At 39.0% G+C, this 23,383-nt stretch overlaps 1 protein-coding gene across 9 annotated transcripts in view; it reads left to right on the top strand.

Moving 5' to 3' along the window:
- The window catches only part of kazna (kazrin, periplakin interacting protein a), a 228,083-nt gene that overhangs the window by 63,292 nt on the left and 141,408 nt on the right, over nt 1–23,383 (top strand). For 8 of the 9 annotated variants that reach the window (XR_004847692.2, XR_004847691.2, XM_023274358.3 and 5 more), the window contains exon 3: nt 15,891–16,080. Coding sequence is in view for 7 of the 9 variants with exons in the window: in XM_023274358.3 (XP_023130126.2) it covers nt 15,891–16,080 (190 nt within the window). In the remaining 2 variants the exon portion in view is untranslated. Of the gene's footprint in view, nt 1–15,491; nt 16,081–23,383 lie in introns of those variants that run through there. The other variant, XM_055012810.1, reaches the window with a different exon arrangement.

Here is a 23,383-nt window from a genome sequence, read left to right on the forward strand (position 1 = left end):
CATGCTTCATTATAGATATATTTAATCAGAATACGAGCAGTTCTTGGTGTCATCAGATATATTTCATGGAGCTCTGCCCAAACACTTGAGGCTTTCTGATTAGACTGTATTATCTTTTATCTAAATACTCTGTCCTTCACATGCCATGGAGGTAACTTTACAGAGTAATCCTGAGATGACTCTGTTTCCGACAGGTCCTTCCATCTCCATACTGTACCGCTGAGGTTGTGAATAAGGCCCCTTTTGCTTAGTTACTGAGTTTGTCCAACTTGAGGAAGAGTCCTGTTAGTTCTGAACTTCTCCAATTTTTAAAGTCACCGTGCTCCTGGAAACACCCAAAACATCTGAAATGGTTTCAAACCCTTGCCTAAACCTATAACTCACCACAGTTAGATTGCAGATAAATGAGATCCCATCTCACCTCCTTATCTTAACGGAATTAAAGTAGAACAGTCTTGCTAAAACCTTAGATGTATTTGCTCGAAAGTATTATTTATAACCGTTATTTCATGTAATTGAAACTAAGAAATTGCAATTTAGGAAAGAAACATTGTTTTGATCAGTTATTAGCTTAAAAAATTGCACTAAAAAGAGGACAAAGGACAAAGTAGTTGGACACTGTGTCATATATCTTCATTTTTGCCCTTGGTTTGTCATAAAAAGCTTGGTTTGTTCCTGTAAAAGTATTAAAAGCCAAATCTATTCATGAGTCTACATGAAAATGACATATTTACACAAAGTCTTTTCTCTCGATCTATAGCCACGAACACGGCTCCTAAATTATGCAGTGTTATATGGCAGATTGCATATAATGTCCATCTGATGATGCTGTGAGTTTGTGTTTTGACGATAAAGAAAGTCTGATCTCAGCTGATGATTTGTGGTCCCTCAATGATGATGAATGTGATGTTTTTAGAATCCTGGTTTAACACACTTACTGGTCTCAAGTTGCCATTTCCAAAATGATGGTTTCCTTCTTTTCAAATCAGTGAAATCACATCATTCTCTCGAGGAGGCTGCTACCTCATCGCCCTCATGAACCCAATTAAAGGTGGACTGCAGAGCAGGGATCAATGGTTCCCTCATTACTTTATACCATTCCTTGGGGAACCCGCCTGGGCCCAGAGCCTTGTTCGATTCGAGTTGAGCAATAACTGCTAATTTCTTTCTCTTATGTGTCAGATGGAAGCTGACTGCTCTGCCCATTTATTTATTTGCATAACTGAATTTTAAAGATATACTGGGAATGTATGCTCCATGAAAATAACTGAAAACTATTTCTTCAACAATTGTATTCTTTTTGTTTTTAGTTCTCAGATTTACATTTCATTCCATTTGTTTCCTCCAGATCTCATTAAATGGGAGCTGTAGCTAAATATGCTGCTTTGCATGCATCCCATACATGTCATAAGTTACAATTGTGACAGCTCACGTGATATAAAATCAAAATATGAGCAGAAATCCTGATTGCAAACTAAATGCACTGTTGTGCATCTTTGGGATGCTGATCTACCACCCATGTAAGGAGCAAAGCCCTCTCAAGTTGACTGGAGGGTTGTATAATAACAATAACCATGCATCTGTTGTACATGTGCACGTCCACAAGGGAGCATAATCAAGGCTGAAGAAATGTGAGAACTGCAGAATTAACTTCCATTTGTAAGGTCTCCATTGTGTCCTTAAAAAACACAAATGACAAGAAGGCTTTGAGGAGGCGCTTCCCCTCCCGACTCGTGGCAGAGGATTCTCGTTTGCAAACAAGCTGTGGTGTCCATGGTGATTTCCATTTAGATATGAAGCTCACTATACAATTAATTATACTCCTCTAAAATATGCAATGATTAGTTACAGTCTTTCATCCCTCCATTGCACACAGTCTGTCCTCAGTTCCACTTTATTTTAAAAGATCCTCAACACGCTTCCCTCGACTCTCCAGTGAGCTGAAAATTCCAGCACTTTTGGGATTATTCACAATCACAAGCCTTTACTTGTAGTTCTGAGTCAAACTTTGTGTTTCTCCTGTTTGTGAGCCCTGATAAATGCTAAATCTGTCCTAAAACAACTCTGGGGAAACGTGTTCACAAACAGCGTACACATCCGTCAGACAGAGCAATATTTGGAGTTAGAGTCCGATATTCGCTCTCCCTTCACTTCTCAGTGGTCTCATAACTGTTCACTGCCAAATGCTTCATTATGCTGATCATCTTGACCCCTATTTTTAGTTTATTTGGCTGAGAGAAGCAGATTTGAACATAACTGCAAGACTGAAAACTAAAACAAAGACCCAAATTAATAAAAAAAAATGCTTTCACATTACATTTGATCAACAAATATTGTCTGTAGTTTTGCATAAATAAACCCCAAAAACAAGTAATAAAACACCATATTAGGCATTCTTTCTGAGTATCTTGGCAAGTGTCCCTCACTCACACTTCGAGCAGTCAGTCGGCTCAGACTAACACTTGGTGTTGCGGGCGGCAAACTTCTGACCTTTCAGTTACACAACCGCCTATCTAATCCCTGCGGGGGTTGGACAGACAGTTGCCACTGCTCTCAGAGTGTCTCTCTCCCTCTCTCGCTCTCTTTCCTATCCTCCAGCTGGTCTCTATTATCCTTTTTCAAATAGTTTAAGCAGTCAAGGAAGACAAGGGTGGAAAACAGATTAGAGCAGTGAACATAATTCTTGGTTTTTCTGGGGTTTGTGTCTGTTTTTGTTGTCTCGTGTTGACCCACATGTTTGGAATGGCTTCATAACACTTCTTGTGTCACACAGGAACTGGCCAGCCTTTCTAGAAATGTTTCTAAATGCATTGTTAACCCTCGTGTCGTCCTGTGGGTCAAAACTGACCCATTTTAAAGATTGAAAATGTGGAAAGAATATGTATTTTCGCAGTGAAACTTCTGATGTCCACATTTTTGGGAAATCTTTGAACATTTTTTGGTGGAAAAAAGAAATATTAAAAATGTTCCTTCAGAACATTCACAAAAAAATCAACCAAATCCAGCGAAATTTGCTGGATTTTGGTTGATTTTTTTGTGAATGTTCTTAAAGAAAATATTAGAAGTTTTACTGATATATATGTAGCCACTTCAGATATTTTTAGGAGTTTTTTGGAAATTTTTTTACAATTTTTTTTTAAAATACTGACAAGAATTTTCTTGCCAGATTTGGGGGATTTTTTGAAAATAAAACTTTTAAGGGAAACTTTTAAGGAATTATTGGAATTTTTTTCCTGAAGGTTTTGCAAATTTTCAGAAATTTAGGGAATTTCTTAGCAGAATTTTTGCATTTCTTCAGACAAGGAAACAATATTTTTTGGTTCTTGTAAATGAAGACAACAGGAGGGTTTAAGATAGTTTATGTTTGTGTGAAAAAGATTGAGTAAATCAAGTAAAGATTCACTTCGCTGACAAAAGTTGGTGTTATCGTCCTTACCAGACGATACATGTTGTACTATTATACTTACTCTATTATACTTACTTATTCTCTGATCTCCTTATGTTTTTGTGGATTACTTCATACATTTTACACTTTATTGTTCTATTTCGCTGGATTTTGATCCCTTAGTTGATTGCACTAGAAAGCAGCTAGATAGGAGCTTTTCAGCTACATGACAGTTGGCTGTCATTTTCTTTTTAAGTTACAAAATCAAAATTAATCAAAAAACCAAAAAAGTATTACAAAAAAATAACATTTGCAGTTTCCTCTAAAAGATTGACCTCAACTCTGGTTAAACATTTTGTCAGTTGTGGAATCCACAAAGCCACGATCCAGCAGAGCAGATGAAATGTCCTGCATGACATGCTAAGAATGAGTCCAAACAGCAAACACTTTGGTAAACATGCACTTGGAAATATTGTGTTTGTTTCCAGCAGTGACTCATGAGGAAGAAGACAATATTTCCTCATCATTCTGATCCTGTCATGCCCGATCTGTTACCCGAATGTAATGTCTCAATTTGCAGAAGCAGCCTGAGGGCGTGTTTGTTTTCATTTCATACCGTCTGCAGCAAGATTTACGACTTTCTGCACAGCAGTGGTCATAAATGATCCAAACCTGGAATATGTTGTGGTCTTACTGGGGAACATCTGTGTACTCACAGTTTCTTTCTCTCTTTATGTCTTATTTGTGTGTCTCTGCCACTTTGTGTGTTTATTATTTGTGTGTCTTGTGTGTTCTGACTCTGGACACAAAGACTTTTTTTTTTCTTTTGAGCTCCATTCTCCCCTAAGATAAGATGATCTTGATAAGAGATCAAGATAGCGTTCAGCTACAAAAACTCAATTTCCTTACACCTCTGGGGACATTAGACCATTTCCTTTGGCTTGAGGAAAAAAAAGGCAAAGTATTCACATCAGCACGTCGCTGCATTACAGCACCTTGTCCACCTCATTGGCTGGCCTTTCCAGATGCTATCAATGAGCAGGTGATTTTGGTGCAGCCCATAAGCTCTGCATTGCAGAGGTATAGTCTGAATCACTGAACACAGTCTGGGTTGTAGGTATCTTTACATTGTTTACATTGTCTGCAAAGCAGTGACCCAAGAGGCAGAGCTGTGAATGCTGAAGGCAGAAGGTTCTAAAATATGAAACACTCTCCTTCTCCATTTCAGAGTTTATTAGTGTCACATTTTTCCAGAATGTTTTTTTTTCCACATAAATGATGCACTTTAAATCTAACTTCATGACTGAACACTCACATGTATTGTATGTTAGTAGCCCGACGTGTCTTTTTCATGCTCCTCCTATATAAAATGACTTTGGGAACAGGCAGTGTTTAATTAATGAAGCTTATCTTAGTGTAGGGAAAAAAAATATCTTTGCCTCTTATATGAAGCAACATGGAAAAAATCCTGAGCTCTGTCTTATGGGCAGGACTTAGGAAAGACTTACAGAGAAATGACTCTAAGATTCAGCAAAAAGTGGTTTCTGAACACAATTGTCCTTCCTTTTATCATCAGAATGATAATTAGGTGCAGCCAGACCATTCTGTAATGTAGAATGGGCTAAGCAAGACTGCAACTTAATTATAAGCATCTGATGATTTCCTTTCATTTACACCTTTGATTATTTAGACCAGGGGTGTCAAACATGCGGACCGCGGGCCAAAACCAGCCCGCCAGAGGGTCCAATCTGGCCCCCCGGATGACTTTGTAAAGTGAAAAAAATTACAGAGAAGACATTAACTGCAGATTTTAAATTTGTAAAACTATGAATTTAAAAATAATTTCCAGACCATGACAAGTTGTTTTTATCATAGTAAAAGTAAAATACTAGATTGTTCATTTCATTTTGTGAGTCAATTTTGTCATATTTTGTCCTGTTTTTGTTGTTTTTTCTTTTTTTGTCTGACTTTTGCTGTTTGTCTCATGTTTTTGTCGTTTTATTTCTCGAGTTTGTCGTTTTGTTTCCTTTTTGTCTCGCTTGTGTTTTTTGTCTTTTTATCATTTTGTGTTTTGCTTTATTCATTGTTTTGTATATAGTTTTTGTCGTTTTGTGTTTTTTTTTTGCTTGTGTCATCTGTCTATTTTTTGTCTGTGACTTTTTTGTCAAATTTTTGTTTTGTTTCATGTCATTTGTCTAATTTTTTGTCATTTTGTTTCTCATTTTTGTCATTTTGTGTCTCACTTTTGTAATATTTTGTTTTTTTAAGGTTTTTTTTGTCTTTTTTTGTCTGACTTTTGTTGTTTTGATCATAAAGTAAAACACTATATTTTTCAGTTCCCGATACCTGTGACTAAATGTTGTGTTCCTTTGTAGACACTCTGTGATCTGCAAGTTGTAGTGTGTAAATGATAAACTGAGGCTGAATGTTGTTGAAATTGGATTTTTTTTGTCTTATGAAATTTCAGGTTGTTCATAATGTTTTGTAAAAGATGGTTCCTTAAATGTGAACATTTTCAGAATGTAGCTTTTTGCACTAAAACAAAGGAAAGATTTGGAGTTGTAGTTATTTATAGGTTATTATGCTGTGGTTTTACTGGTCTGGTCCACTGGAGATCAAACTGGGCTGAATGTGGAACCTGAACTAAGATGAGTTTGACACCCCTGATTTGGAATTTCATTTGGGAAACTGAATGCAATGCATATGCTGTGCTAAAAGAACTAAATAATCCTACCAATTGTAATTGTAAGACAGCATTTATTTTTCTTAGAGACCAGAACAACCCTTCAGTATTTTTCTGTAGTTTTCTTTTTTGCTGCCACTACAACGGTTTTCTGTTCCAACGGTTTCCAGACAACAAATGCCAGTGAATACTTGCGAGTCTCGACTGTTATTGCCTAGCAACAAATTTCCACCCCAGTAAGCAAAAAATTAAATCAGCCAGGCTTAAAAACTACAGACTTCAGCGCCGTAACTTTTCTGTACGACTCTTGTTAAATCCAGTGACTTGGCTGCGAGCGGCCTGCTGTGTGGATGGATACTCAGCCCCAGCACAATGAGGAACGGTTACACAGCACTGATCCCACTCCCTGCTATCACTATTCATATGCTAATGCAAAAACCCGCTGCACACCCACTAATTACTGATTCTCTGGGTCTCGATTCACTCCGCTGACCTGCGGACACACTGGGATGACGGATTCCCAAAACTCCTTTTTTTTAGTTAACTGATTACTTTCTAATTCATGTCACTTCTTGTAACAAACCGTCAGCTTTTATTAATTATATTTATCTGGATGGGACAGTGCATATTAATGAACATACAATCTCATAATGGTTTACACAAGGTGGCAGTAAATACGCCGGATTTAGCACAAGGCTAATTTCCATCCGTAGTCCCACACATAAAAGGAAAGCATCTCTTCAGGGAATGAAGACAAACAGGAAATACTGCATCCTTTAACATTCAAACAGCTAAAACAGATTTTTTACATCATAATTCAGAACATTTCTGTCTCATCTGATGCGCTTCAGTATTAACTATGAGGTGTGATGGACAATCCCAACTTTTGTCTGAATTCTGACTTGTTAAAGCCAGAATTCGTACTTTGATAACAGAATGTAGACCAGGGGTGTCCAACATGAGGCCCGCGGTCCAAAAGTGGTCCTCCAGAGGGTCCAATTCGTCCCTCAAAGTGTAAAAATTACAGAGAAGACATTAACTGCAGATTTTAAATTTGTAAAACTGTAAATTTAAAATAGTTTCGACCATGTCAAGTTGTTTTGATACTAGTTTGTTCATTGTTCTTTTGTCATTTTATGTCTCATTTTTGTCATATTTTGTCTTGTTTTTATTGTTTTTTGTCTGACTTTTGTTGTTTGTCTCATGTTTTTGTCATTTTGTGTTTCCTTTTTGTCTCGCTTGTGTTTTTTGCTTTGTTTTTGTCATTTTCTGTTTTGCTTTATTCAGTGTTTTGTCGTTTTGTGTTTTTTTGTCTCACTTGTGTTGTTAGTCTACTGTTTTATTGTTTTGTTTCTTGCTTTTGTCATTTTTGGTCTTGTTTGTGTAATTTTTTTGTCTCTTTTTTTGTTTGTCCATTTTTTTGTCACTTTATAACTTTTTTGTCTAATTGTTGACCTCTTTTTTGCTTTATTTTGTGTCATTTGTCTCATTTTTTGTCATTTTGTGTCTCTTTCGTCATTTTGCGTCCGATTTTTGTAATATTTTGTCATGTTTTTGTTGTTTTTTTGCCTTTTTTTTCTGACTTTGTCATTTTGAGCATAAAGTAAAATACTATACCATTTAATTCCAAATCCCTGTGACTAAATGTTTTATGTCTTTGTAGGAAGTTGTAATGTATAAATGATAAACTGAGGCATAATATCTCTGAAATTTAACTAATTTTTCTTAAGAAATGCCAGGTTGTTCATGATGTTTTGTAGAAAGATAATTCCTTAAACATTTTCAGAATGTACATTTTTGCACTAAACAAAGGAAAAATGTGGAGTGGATGTTGTTCATAGATTACTATGCTCTGATTTTACTGGTCCAGCCCACTGGAGATCAGACTGGGATAAATGTGGCCCCTGAACTAAAATGAATTTGACACCCCTGATTTAGACTTTGACTTCAATCTGAACCTTATGTCTTTTAAGTTAGATTTTTTTCCTTATTTCTCTGAATTCTGTCCCGTTTCCCAGAATTCTGTCTCTGAACTCAGAATTCAAACTTATGTTCTATAAATTCTGACATTAATCTCAAATTTCACTCTTTGAAGTTGGACTTTTTACTATGTCCTTCTGGATTCATGTAGAATACATGTGATGCATGTGAAAACCTGCATCATGCACCTGCACCTACATGCATGCAGAGGGCTATTACCATAATGAGGCAACAGTACAAACACATACACCCGCATGCAACATATACAGATTTTTTCCATATTCTTCAGCTACATACTCCTCAGGGAAGATGAGCAGAGTAGATGGAAAGATATATAAATAGACGCAAACAAATCCACTTACATGCTTAGATGCTGCCACGTTTTAATTACCCAGAAAGGGCCACTAGACTTTTATGACACCTGACAAGAGATGAGTTTCATTAATGAGCATCAGGTGACTTTGGGATTATTAGCCCTTAGTGTTTGTGTGTCAGAACGAGTGTATGAGTGTGTGTTTGTGCCTGTACTCCCCTCTGACTAATGTATCATATGCGGCAGCGGGGTCGTCTATAAATAACAACATGATGTTCGCTTACTGAGTGGGAGGTATGACTCGTGTCTGGGCAGATGGATGAACGAGTGGACGATATGTGAGCGTGTTGTTCCCCATCTCCTTGCTCACACACTCTAGCGGGCAGTCAGTTGAGTTTTATTTGAGACAACTGTGGACCTCAATATCTGACACACACACACACACACACACACATCTACACACACACACACATCTACACACACACACACACACACACACTGAGAGCGCCCGAGGCTATGGTAACATTTTCTGGGAGTACACAGCAGTTGCTCGCTAGCCCAGCCTGTGCAGTGTTGGTGGCTGATCTGTGCTTACCACATGCAGGAAGCGTCGGGGTCTCGGTTCACATAACCTTGGGAAACAATAACATAGCTGCACTGCTGAGCGAGTGGGCATGCTTTTGCAGCCGAACGTCAGATTATAGCAGCACAGAAATGCAGCCTTAAGTTGTGGTGTCGGTGGAGAGCTAAGGCAGGTTTTCTCAGGCCCAGGTTTGCAGAGGAGTTAATTATGAGTGCTTATTTTTGCAACTAATGATTAGGATCGTTAGTGTCAAAATGCATGACAACACCAGAGTTTTCTCAACTACTTCTGTGAGTTGGGAAACATTTGGGGAAGCAGGTGAAGTGGACATAACATTGCCTGAGCTAACAATAACTAATGAAAAGCTTCACCCAGCTAATTACATAAATACAGGGTGTCCCTAAAGTCTGGACACATAGGAAGTCTCATTAGCTGTAATTTTTTGTCCTCCACAGATTAAATAAGGCTTTGTCAAAATAAGAAAGAGTTGGGTTGACAGGTATCATAGTTGACATTTTTTTTGCTGTTTTCAGGCCTAGATTCAAATAACCAAACACAACCAAACACCACATGGCATTTTTACAGAAAGATTCTTCTGAATATTACACATACAGTTGAGTAAAATTGAAATTGAAAGTTATTTCTAAGATATTGTAGTAAACCTGTTGACTACTTTATATGAAATAACTCAGAAAGCCTTGGAGTCTGGCCAGTCTTTTCTTCAGGAGGAAATGACATCATGTGGAGCAGGTCATGTGATCTGGAATTAACGCACTTCCTGGAAAGGTGTTTTCGTAATGGGTAAATTAGTTGAAAGGGATATCTTGGACACAGATACAATTTATTGTTCATAAAATTTGGTATATTGCCATAAAATATCTGTCATGATTATCTAAACTTAAAAAAAAAAAAAAAAAACACAATCAATTCCATTTTTGAATCAGCTCATTTTATTATTGTTTAGCTAATTAGAATGTGGTTGTTATTAAATTCAGACGGTTATTTAGTTATATTTTAGTGATATCCAGTCATTTTTTATTAATAAGTGATTGTTTCCTTAATAAATAATTATGGAATTTGTAAAGACATGATCCTAATGAACATTAAAAAAGTTTTTGTTTTTTTTTAACTTTTAATAAAAATGTATGCCAGATATATCCCATGGACTTCAAAAGTCTCTCAATTATAGATTGACACAGTTGAACTGGTACTTCTCAGTGGTCGTGAAGGATGGACATATCGAAAGATAGCGTTAGGGGAGTGATTTTTTTGGGGCTAGCATGAGTTTTATCCATGACCAATTCTTCAGTTTGGGCTGATGCATTTGGTCGTCCAGAACAGGGTTTGTCCATGATGCTGCCCATGTCTTTAAACTTTTTAACCACCTTCGCCAAGTGGAATCCTCCTTGGATGACCTGCATTAAATTTAACAAAAAAAATGATAATGAGATTTCCTATGTGTCCAGACTTTAGGGACACCCTGTAGATAGAAATCAGCCCCAATATATCTGCATTTTTCAGACACACCCAACCTGAATGTGGCTGCTGCAGTGAGGCTGATAGAAGCTTTGCAGCTGATGGCAGGGAGGCTAGTCCTGGCCACAACAGTAGCAGCTCTCCTGCTGATAATGTTGTTGTAGCTGCACCCCCCAACAAGCACAGGAGGACGGGCTCTGACCCATCTTGGCTGTTAGAGAGGAAATGCTCCCCCCTGGCTCAATGGTGTTGGTAAGGCTGGGTGCAAAGAAAGATAAAATGTACACATAATCCAACTTTATATAGTCCTGTAGCACTCAGGCTGTCATTCAGCTGAAGGGAACAGATACAAAGAATGGAGCAAGTGTAATAAAAACAATGTTTGATAACAGAAAATGTTGTTTTTACCAATTGGCATAAGCAGAAAAGAAGAAAAATGGAACAGGAATAAAGTGCCGTCATTGTGAGGAGTCCCACACTGTGAAAAATCTCCAACGGTGTGGTAGGAAGTCCAAAATGACCCCTGCCCTGGCAAGAATGACAGTACAAGATGCCAAGAAAAACCCACAGAACACCACAAAGGCCATTATGGTGAATCTGAGCAATTTTGGTCTCATCACAAGCCAGCACTGCACAAGGCCGGCTTCCAAGGAGGACTCCTCTTCCCCAAGACAGGCACAAAAGCTCACCTGGACGAAAAGGAAAGCTTTTGATCATCAATTCTGCAGCCAGATTAGAAGAAAGATTTGGTCTTGGGCATTAGACCGTTCAGCAAGATGATGATCCAAAACATTCAGCCAAAGTTGTCAAGAAATGTTTAACAGAAAACGATATGAAGAAGTTGGAGCGGCCCATCCAGACCTGGATCCCATCGAGACTCTGTGGAGGGAACTGAAGACCAGAGTGATGGTGAAGAAGTTTTTCTAACCTCAAAGACCTGGAGATGATCACAGCAGAGGAGTGGAACTAAATCCCAGCAGATACGTGCAAAAAGCTGTTATAGAAATCATTTAGTTAATGTGGTGACAAAATAAAGGGCTTCCATTGATTACTGAGAAAGGTATGAATAATAATAATAGACGCTCCATTGTTTGTTAAAAAAGGAAAAAAGTAACCTGCAAAAATAGATAAAAATGCATCCTTAACATCTCTAACACAATGTTCTACCATCTATTGTTGCTTATTTAGATCTTTTCCAGGCCGAATAAATCTATTGGTCGAATAAAAATTCATTAAAAATCAAATTTGGACACAGGTATGAATAACGTTGGGCCTAGCTTAACAGGTGACCTGTGCAAACATCCATGGGAAACTCAATAAACCATTCCCACCACTTCAGAATGTTTTACCATCCCACTGCGTACACACTAAATCCAAAGGCTGCACTCCCAAGCTGTCAGCAATAGCATGAGCGACCAAGCTGACAAGCAGGCCTCTAGTGGCGATGTCGGTTCAAACCCCAGCAGCAGCCACTCATGTCCGGGTTTTCACTTCAGTTGTTCCTGCGATGGGAACGAGGAAGTCATTTTTTAAATATAAGATAACAAACTTTATCTTACTCGGGTTTTTAATGCTGCTTCTGTCGCCGTTACTCCTTAAGGGAAGGAATCAAGTTTTTAATTAAAAACTAAATGATATTTCAGAATCACAACAAAAACCTGATTTGATTTATTTAAGGATTCAGTCACAAATGTAAATTAAAAAAACTCCCTGTATTCCACATTAGAAGGTGTCCTGTGGAGTTTTTGTGTAAATAAGAAAGTAATGTTTAAATTAAAAGTTTGGTCATGTTGCTCAGCCTTATTTATTTGTTTCCATAATGATGCTGATTAATGCAGCTTTCAGTATTTCTGCATAGCCTTAAATATCCAGTTCTGAATGAATACAGTCACTGTTTATGTCACTGCATCTCTTTTTTTGTTATTATTTTAATGCGTGTTTTGACTCAGCTCTTGCTTCATTAGGACGGTGTGGGTGTGATTGGATCGGACTTGCTGTTGTCACCCCGGCAACATGAGCCCCACAGCTGTCATCTCATTCCCATTCAGATGCTCATATTGTCAGTTCTGATTGGTATCTGGAAATATGTGACATCATCATTATCCAACAGAGCCTGTCCAGTGAGAAGAGCTCAGATGAACACAAATATAGAAATCTGTCCCTCAACACGACCACATATGCTTGAAGTTCAAACAAAAAAAACGAAATATATGAATGTAAGATGACAATTTTGCATATTCATCTGCAGAAATACCATCAGATGATATATTTGAATAAATGCACAGCAACATGAGAAAAAGGCAGCGTAATCCTGTAAGTCCCTATCTGATGCCTATTGACAGACATGTTCATTCCCTGTCAGCTCTTCAGTCTCACTATTGAGCTGCTCTTGATTTATTGTGAGGCTTTCCTGTCCGGTAAGCTTCCAATGTCCATCTGTCTCTTCTATGATTTTTTTTAAAGGGGGAAATGTTTGACATTTTCAAAGTAATGTCAGCGCCTACAATAAAAGCAACAGTTTTCTTACTCCGACTGCAGACACTCTGAACAATACCCCTCTGTGGTGCTGCAAAACGGGGAGAAAGAAGCATTAATGTTTCATTCACTGTGAATGATTAGCCTTATCTGTAAGCAGGTGGCAGTCACTGCGTCTGCTGCCTGTATTTGTAGCCTTTTTACCATTTTGCTCAGCAGATGGAGGGAAAACAACAGAATGACGGCACATGGCTTAGGAAGGGATAGATTTAAGATACCAGAATACATTTGTGTGACATTGTTAGAAGCACATCTTGCAGGTCATTTTTAGGTTTGGCACTCTCCCTGTAGTTTAGAAAAATGGTTGAATTCACCAATGTGAATGGGAAAATTAGGTTAGGAAATATGAATGAGCATAATCTGCATTTCTTAGAGGAAGGAATAGGCTAATTAGCATTTTGAAATATCTCTTGCTTACTACTGAGTTTAAAAAAGAAAATCAGATATAATCTGAGCAACCATGAAAACTATTCATATGGTGGGTCAATATATAATTGAGGAACTTTTGAAGTCCATGGGACATATCTTGCATACATTTTCATTAAAAGTAAAAAAAAAAAACAAAAAACTAGTGTTTTTTATGTTCATTGTGATCATGTCTTTACAAATCCCATAATTATTTATGACGGAAACAGCTACCACCTTCTGATTAGCTAAACAATAATAAAATGAGCTTATTCAAAATTAGTTGTGATTGTGTTCTTCTTTTTTAGTTGTGATAATCATGACAGATATTTCTTTTTTGGCAATATATCAAATTTTATGAACAACAAACTGTATCTGTGTCTGAGAAATCGTTTGTGGTCATGTAGTGTCTTTTTGTGGTTGTTTTGTTTCTCTGCTCATTTTGTTTCTTTTTTGGCCATTTTCAGACTGTTTTGTGGGCATTTTAGGTCTTTTGTTGGCATTTTGCTGTTTTGTGTAGTTATTTTGTGTCTCGTCATTTTGTGTCTTTATATGATAATAATCTGCCTTACTGAGTCCCTTTTGTGTCATTTTTTGTCATTGTGTGCATTTTTGTGGTCATGTGTCTTGTTGTGATGTGTCTTTGTGCTCATTTTGTTTCTTGTTTGGTCATTTTCATTCTGTTTGTGGTCATTTTAGGTGTTTTGGGGTCATTTTGTGTGTCTGTTGTCATTTTGCATCTTTATACGATAATCTGTGCCTCATTGAGTCATTTTGTGTTTTTCTGTGGTCATTTTATGTCTTTTTGAGCATTTTTTGGTCATTTTGTGGTTCTTTGTCAGTTTGTATCTCTCTGTGGTCATTTTTGGTCATGATTAGTCTGTTTGTGGTCGTTTTGTCTCTTTTTCTGATAATTTTGTGTCTCACTGAGTTATTTTGTGTTTTCTATGGTCATTTGTATTATTTTATAACACAAAATAACAAATTCTATCTGTGTCCCAGAAATCACTTTCAACTAAGTTCCCCGTTACAAAAACACCTCTGAAGGAAGTGTGTTAATTCCAGATCACATGACCTGCTCCACATGATGTCATTTCCTCCTGAAGAAAAGACTGGCCAGACTCCAAGGCTTTCTGAGTTATTTAATATAAAGTAGTCAACAGGTTTACTACAATATCTTTACAAATAACTTTCAATTTCAATTTTACTCAGTTGTTTATATGTTATTTATAAGAATCCTTCCGTAAAAATGCCATGTGGTGTTTGGTTATAGCTGTTATATGTTGATTATAGGCCTGAAAACAGCAAAAAATGTCAACTATGTTACAAAAAGTCCTGCAATTATATATTAACCCTGAGATGATTATTTACTTGTTGCCAATACTTCTTAGTACATTAATTAGGATCCTTTTGTATTTGTTCAGCTGAATCTATAAACTATATGCATTATCTGTAAATTTTTAGCAGTTCTCTTAGTCAAAAACAGTGAAAAACTCAAAAACTGAAATGTGTCACAGCTTGTTTTATGCATTCAGCACCAAAAAATGACATTTGAGAGGCTGGAACAAGCAAATGTTTGGAACTTTTGGTGAAAATCCAACATTTTCCGATCACCTTCTCTGGTTAACATTCATTTACCCACTTCAGTTGTACACCTGAATGTATGAATAAATATGTTTCTCCTGCCGCTACAGTAGAGCTTTAAAATGCCTTTCTTTGCCTCGCTGTGATACTGTAACAAAAGCTTTGTCTGCATAACTATTATTGTTTTCTTCCCACAACTGCCCCTTTGTTAAACTAATGATTTCCTTCCCTTTGTCCATGAGTCCTCAGCAGGAGGTTCATGCAGTGCACGCAGAAAGCGCGAGAAAAAGAAAAAAAGCAAAAAGCTGCAGTGTTTCACTAAAGTCTGTTTTCACATGACTGCAGAAATTTGTTGTGAGTCAGTTCAGTTAAACTCACAATCCCAGAACCTTGCAGCAATATCTCCTGAAGACAGCTGTGCCGGACGGGTGGGGTGGGTGGGTGGGGGGGATCTCTGACTTCCGTGCGCTTATATGGTCTAGCCTGCTCCCCCCTCCACTTTCTCTGCGAGTGGTACCGTCCATTTAAAAAGGTGCTTGTCATCTCTCAATGCTCTGTGTCCTTTCAACAGTCATCTGCAGGGAGCACATTTCACAGGGGCAGTGCTGGCTCTCTAACGCACACAGACACACTCATGCTGCTATGGAACTCTCAGAAGCACACACAGGCATGCTCGCACACTGACACACTCACACCGCACATGCACCATCTCTAAAGCGTACACTCGTTCCAGCAAAAACACATTTGCCTCCTGAGCCGGATGCCTCTCTTTAAGGGAAAGGACACACTGCTCTGAGGATTTAACTTGGCTTTCTCCCAAAAAAGGGAACAAGAACAGGCAGAGAAGGGGGAATCAAGAGGAATTTATTTGTGGGACACCTTCCTTCACAGGAAATGGTCAACTTGTCAGCATGACACCTTGTCTGGATTCCCCTCTCTTCCTCAGGCAAAAATCCTGAAAATGATGGATGACAACAAGCAGCTGGCCCAGCGCATTGATGGGGCCATCCAGTCTGCCAGCCAGGAGGTGACCAACCTGCGGTCAGAGCTGAGCGCCACCAGCCGCAGACTGGCCGAGCTGGGAGCAACAGACTCCTCCAGCAGCATGCTGGAGACCCTGCAGCACAACCACAACGGTAAGACAGAGTGGAGTAAAACTGTGTGCTGAGAAGCTGCGAAACATGTGGTGAAGGGATGAGTACGCTCTGATGCAGCTGTGTGTGATCTGCCAGTGTGTGCCGAGGGGTGCACCGTTGTGTTTCTGCATGTAATGGATGATGTCCAAGAGTGAGCTGGGGGGGAAAAAAGAAAAAAAACTCCACTCATAGGGAATAAGTGCATATTTCAAAGTCAGTGAGTGAGTTGCACAAAAGAGGTGAGGGGTTTCTGCTGGCTTGTGTCCACTCTCAGTTCTCCCACAAATCCCCTCTCATGTTGAATAATTAACCTCCTGAACCTTTAAGAGGGGGGTAGTGCTGCACTCCAGTCGGGGCAGAGTGGCTAAAGTTACAGCCTCTTTTTACTCCCAGGCACTCTGTGTGCTAGTTCATTTAGCTCTCCCTTAACTGGGCAATGGATCCGTGTCTCTGGAGGAGGAGGAAGAGGGAGGAAAGGGGGCTGGCTTTTGGGTTGCCGTGGGTTACTGAGAGCTGTTTGAATGGTTGCCAGGTCTGTGGAAGCGCTGTCTTCTGTGTGTTTGCCGCAGCTGCTTCGTTTCCCCCTTTTCTCTTAACTTTCATATGCTCAGTTTGACATATAGATAGCTAACAGATGGGAGTTTTCGATTCCGTGTACATGCATGTGCGTGTTTGGCCGAAGGAACATTATTCTGGCATGTGTGCTCATAGGTTGCCATGTCCTTTCAACTTCTGCCGCACGCATACTCTCACACTCTTGCTGTTTCCATAGCAGTCAGCTGGTACAGTGAGCTGTGTGATAGGATACGTTCCATCTTGGCTTCTGGCAGAACTCTGCTGTGATCTGCCTCTCGCTCAAACACTTCAGAGATCAAGCTCAGAAACAGGCTTGCTGTTTTTTTTTGACTCCCTTACATTCAAAAACTCTTGGCTAACTTCCCTTTTACCATGACGGTGACTCATTAGTCCTCACTTGACCTCTGTGGTGCTTTTTGAAATGGGAAAATGTGACCACAGGCTGTCTTCCACCGCTGATCAAGAGCAGTTTTGGTCATGTGTCAGCATTGTTTACAAAGGCCTGACCCCGTCGCTTTGTTTTTCAGCTATTTCCCTCTTCTCGTGTGCATGTGTGCCTTGCATTATCCCTTTAACCCTGGTGCACGTTCACATTCCTGCTGTTTCCATAGCAGTGCGTGTGCTGCCAGCGTGAGGGACAACAAGCATTCCTCTGGGAGGGTTTGAGCACTGATGTCATTGTCCCTGGTTGCTGCTTCTCGGCTCAGCTGCAGCGATGCCATGAGATGTGCATGTTCACCGGCGGAATCACCCTACATCCTCGCAAAAAACTCACATCAACATCACCAAAAGACTCTCAGACTATATCCATTCTTAGCATATCTGCAACGCCTCCGAAATGAGGAGCTGACACCTATCTGTAGATCGCTCTCATGATGGATTTTCAGGTGCAATTATCCTGAAACACGGCGCTAAGTGGTTCTGAGTGCCCCCTTTTTCTAACATCAAAAATGAAATGTGCACATGTCCTTTTGATGCTGCAGATTATGGTTGCTGGTCCCTGCCTTTGTTTGGCCTGTATATCTTCCCTCTGTCATTGTGTCTGTGTCAGTAAGTCTTTTATTTTGCTCCCCACCACCCACCTCTTGCTGTCTGTTCCCTCAACCCTCCTTCTCTCCTGTTCTCCTCCTAGCTGTTCTTTACAAGCCCAGGGTGTATAATAGAAACAGCTGGGGATGGGGGGATTAGGTAATTTATCACCAGTGGCTGTGTTGGGAAGGGAGATGTGTGGTAAGGTCGCTGGTTCATTGCACAGCCGGCAGAGTGGGAGTCCTGAGGGAAGCTGTGTTGGGGTGGGGGGGGGGTGCTATCTGGCACTTCACTACCAGCAACACTAACCTTGCTAGCAGGCTAGCTTACCTTAATTGCATTTCTTCTGCCTGGGGGTTTACATTTGCATGTTACATTCATCCCAGCCAGTGCAAACATTGTGAATAAATGGGAGTCCTTCATGTATTTTCTTTTTTTTTTTTCTGTGGAGAATTGTAGGCTCACAGCTGTTTCTAAAACACATACAAGGTTCAGCCTCCGCATCTCCCTGAAAGCATCTTACATCACACACCTCCTTCGTTCCTCTCAGCTCCTCCTCCCGGTGGTTCGTGAGCTCATTTAAGTCCTGTGGACTTAAATGAACTACATTTAGCTTTGTTGTGGTGCTGTGAGGCTGCTTAAATAGGAAAATGCTGAGCAGCCATAAAACTGACCCAAAACTTCTGCCTGTAGCTGTGATTCATGCCATTTTCATTTTTCTCATTGTGTATTGGAGAGAATGTCACACGCTGTAATATCACAGGCAGAATGAAAGTCAGCTCCACTGTTCATTCTGTTTTATTTCTTTGTTGACCTTTACTAAAGGTATGTTTGAGATATCTTTCATTTTACTCTATAAAGTTTTTAGTAAACAATAGTTGTAGATGTCTGGAACTTTTATATTCTCTTTTAATCTAAGATCTTTTTAGAACTTTTTCATAGAGCTGGATACAGGTGGAAAAAAAGACTATTTACAGCCACAGTTTGTGTGTATAATCAAAAGACAACTACACAACGAAGTAGCTTTGATTAAATGTGGCTCAACCATCACAGAACAGAAGCAAATTAGTAATTCCTCAAACTGTTGGCTTATCCAACTGGTTGGTTTTATCTTTGTACTCTACACAGTTGAAAGTTAATATATCTTTAATGTGAACATAAACATAGTCAATAGTAGGGCTAAAATCCCAAAGGAATTGTCAAGAAATTTTAGACTTCATGCTGCTGATTTATCATAATTGCAAGTTTGCACAAAAAATGCCATAAAGAAACACTTTAGCTGTTATTATTGCAATTTTTTTTTGTTATTTTTTGTTGCTGATTATATTCCGACGTCCTCTTGTGATTGAGTTTATTTATTTATCATTCAAAGGTCACTCATACTGTATTCAGTGACTCATCAATTCCTGCTGTAGACGGTGAGGGGATCTGAGCTGAGCATGGCTGGTCAAGCATTCACAAGATTATCGACTGCATCACTGCCCCAACGCAGAAGACAAACTTTTCTATCTGAAGCTCATCAGAAAGTTTTAGATGGTGTCAGGGGGCAATCATTTGAGTTAATCATATATTTGATCTGCATGATGATTAAAAATACCCAAACGTATAAATCTTTAAGGAGGCCAGGAAATCAAGAGTAGGTCAGTCTTTTGTATCGTTCAGCAGAGGATTTGTTGTCTCCGTACATCATTAATGCACAGACAAACTGTGCATATTAAAATGCTACTGTGACTACAGATACAGTACGTGGTGTTCTGTAATTCCGCTCACGAAAAGTCTCCTTGGTCACTGACATTAAACAGGATTAAGCATATCAGATGGCTATTTGCTTAAAAAGTAGTTGCTCCTTTAAAGGTGAAGAGAAGAGAAACCCAGACATAACAGGACTGTTCATGCTTTTAAAACTATTAGTCAGTGCTCAAATTGGAATGAAAAAGATAATTGTGCTTTAGACGAGCGGTGTTTGGGATTTGGTGCTCATAAATTGGTTTAACTTACATTTAACCTTATATGTGTATTACATAAGTCCCTTAAAGCAGGTGGAATGACCCAGTTTTCTCTCAGACTGGTGTCACCTGCAGTCTCTAGGTTATACAGCATTGTGATGCCCCAAAATTCATCAGGACAAGATTTTAAAGAGATTTTTTTAGCGAGCTGCAATACCTAAAATGCATACGATGCCGGTTCTTTATCCTGACTTCTCTGGTATCACATCTTCCCAAGGTAGCACCACATTTTCAGTGAAATTACTTTTGGTGTGTGATTACAAATGTTCCATGTGAGTGCGGATCCTCTCCGCTCAGCGGGGCTCCTGCTGTCATCTTGCATATAGCGTTAACATTCAGTTGCCGCTGCGCCACAGAGTCGCTTCTTGCACAGTAAATGCTTCATTAACATCGAGAAGGAGAGCTTGGACATTTGTATTCTCCCTGTGTGCAGCGTGGACACATGTGACACGCACTCATAAATCTTGCTCTTACATTCAAACGAATATTCAGGCTGACACTGAATTCATGCTGCACATAGAAAACGCAGCAAATCAACGAGTTGCTTTAACATGTCGTTCCATCTGTGCTTATCTATGTGCTAAATAGTGTCTATAAATTGAAATTCAAAGTCAGTTCTTAAAAAAAAAAAAAAAAAAAAAAAACAGCTCTTGCCGTTCCGCAAGGCACAACTCTTCACAGTTGATTAATGGAATAAATATATGGAATAAAAACAAGATTTGTATCTTTGGGACACTTGTTTGTCTTGGCCATTTGAAAATGTTAACAGGCTTTCACATAATGTCCTACCCTCTTCAGTTAATGTATGCAAAAATGGGTCTTTGGCTTCCATTTCTTCCAGAGTTGCTTCAAATGGCACTGCTGTCTTGTTAAGGGTGTGATTTGAGCGCTTAGTCAAATTACGCTAAATACAGATCAGTAGGCCTCGAAATATATTGGGTTGAATAAATTACAATGATTCACTTAATCTTCACTTATTTTTTAACATTTTAAGGAGTTACTGGAGCTGTGTGTGCATGACACAATACTACAATAGCTGAAATATCAAGAATATAAGGAAATGTTTTTGGAAACCATGCCGTATATGTTCTGTTTTTTACGCTTTATCCAGAGAAAGTTGTTTACATTTTGATGGCCAAGCTCTGAGCATTTGATCACTGCCTTTGCTACATCAAGCACAGGGTAGAAATGTCATTTCATTGTTAAGTTGTGGTTCAGTCAAAAATCCCTACAGAGCCACTCGAGGGTAGAATGTCCTCACATAGATTATAGGTTTTCCATGAATTGCATTTCCTGCTGTCTTTTGTCTCCTCAGACAATGTCTAGAAAACTTGACATTTTGCAACATGCCATTACCTCCGTATCCTTTCACTCTCCCTTTCATTGATTTGATAAAGAGGGATAGGTGTTAAGCCGCTGTCAGTCAAAGAGGCACTCGGTTTAGAGCACCGGCTCTGTGTGGTAAAAACAAAGAAACAAAAGCAGGGAAGCTGTAACAGGGTAATGCAGTCATAAAAGCCCGCAATGAGTTACCTCAAACTGTGAAAATGGCACCAAATCTCATTAGTGTTTTTGTCGATGGAGATGGCTTTTGAATCCCTCTCCGACTACGGCAATGAGAAACTTAATGACTTGTGTGAGGAAAAATGATAGTCCTCCTCAGGTTTCGTGTTTATGGCACGTTTTATAGTCATTTATTTGACAAAGTTACCCAACAGATGGTTACTCATCAGAGCAGTCCTCAAAAGTGCAACAGAAATTGGATATGCCACGATTGCCTCTGGCAGACTTCACTTCACTCTTCCTGTGGCATCAAGTGCAGCAACTTTGCAGAGTTTAAAGAGAATCACCACCCGATAGAGGGTGAATGATTCCTGCTGGTATAAATAATAAGCTGGAAGCCTGAACATGTGGTTTAAGCAAGTAATTACATGACTGTAAAGCATGTTAATGATGCTGGTCTGTTGCCATATGCTTAAAGGTCATTCATTAACATTTACACGCATTCATCAACTGAGTCAGAGAACCTTGTGAAGTAGATTGATTACCGTGTTGTATATATATAAATTACATGATGTGCTGTCTCTTACGTCACACACACACACACACACACCTCTATACAGTCATAAGTTATTTAAGAAAGTGTTTTCTAGACTGTCATTAACTACAAACAGGCCTTGACACCCTTGCAGTGGTTTTGCTTAACATTAAATTTCTTTTACTAATGAACTTATCCACCCACTTCTGTACATAGATATTATTTATTCCCTGCTTGAATACACAATTTGATGCCCTTTGCTACATTTGGCTAGGTCAGACCTTATAATGTATATTTGATGTTTTGGGCCGGTCCTGATATGCATTAATGAGTTTGAGCAGCTCTCGGATATGTAAATTTATGTTGCCCTCTGTCCTTCAGACTGCATTTCCTGAAAAGTAGCGCTAACAGCACTCTCACACACAGCGGCAGATGGTCAGAGCAAGTGCACTCGGTAATCGGTGACATTGCACATATTCACATGCCACGGACTGCTTAGTTGTGTCTTCCAAACTGTGGAGGCAGAGGGTGACAACATAAATGTCACTTTTGAATATTCTTACACTCCATGAGGGCAACAGACCAGTGTAATGGATAGTGCACCATGTGGATAGACTACTGTGAATAATGATTCAAATTCTCATTAATATGATGGAACTCTTCATTAGTTGGAGATCATGGGTGGTGGGCATCGTTGTTTTTATGCTGCTTCTAGATGGCCTTCATTTTACATGTGTGCCACAAGGCCCAGCTGAGGCACATTAGAGCGGGGGGGGGCAAACTCACCTTAGTTCAGGTTCCACATTCAGCCCAATCTGATCTCAAGTGGGCCAGACCAGCAAAGTCATAACATAATAACCTATAAATAACCACAACTCCATTTTTTTCTTTGCTTTAGTGCAAAAAAGTACATTCTGAAAATATTCACATTTAAGGAATTATCCTTTTAGAAAACATTATTAACAACCTGAAATTACTTAAGACAAATAAGTTCAATTTCAGCAATATTATGCCTCAGTTTATTATTCACATAACATATATTACAAAAATGAGACACAAAATGGCAAAAACGAGAAACAAAACAACAGAAAAGTAGACGACACAAGTTAGACAAAAATACACAAAACGACACAAGCGATGCACAGAACAACGAATAAAACAAAACACAAAATGACAAAAATAAGACAAAAAACACAGGTGAGACAAAAAGGAACCACAAAACGACAACAACATGAGACAAACGACAAAAATCTTACAAAAAAACAACAAAAACAAGACGAAATATTACAAAAATGAGACACAAACTGACAGAACAACGACGAGCAATATAATATTTTACTTTATGACCAAAAAAAGCTTGGCATGGTTTAGAAATTATTTTAAATTTATAGTTTTACAAATTTACAATCTGCAGTTAATGTCTTCTCTGTAATTTTTACACTTTGCAAAGTCGTCCCACGGGCCGGATTGGACCCTCTGGCGGGCCGGTTTTGGCCCGCGGGCCGCATGTTTGACCCCCCTGTATTAGAGCAAGCACGATCCCTACATAATGTGGGCGATAACCATTGGGAGCTCTACTGTTGCTGCTGATCCAGTGATCATAAAGGAAGTAAAATGGAAGTGTTGAGTAGTTGAATGTATGCACGGCTGTACT

Source organism: Amphiprion ocellaris, chromosome 8, assembly GCF_022539595.1.
Source record: "Amphiprion ocellaris isolate individual 3 ecotype Okinawa chromosome 8, ASM2253959v1, whole genome shotgun sequence".
NCBI lineage: Eukaryota > Metazoa > Chordata > Actinopteri > Pomacentridae > Amphiprion > Amphiprion ocellaris.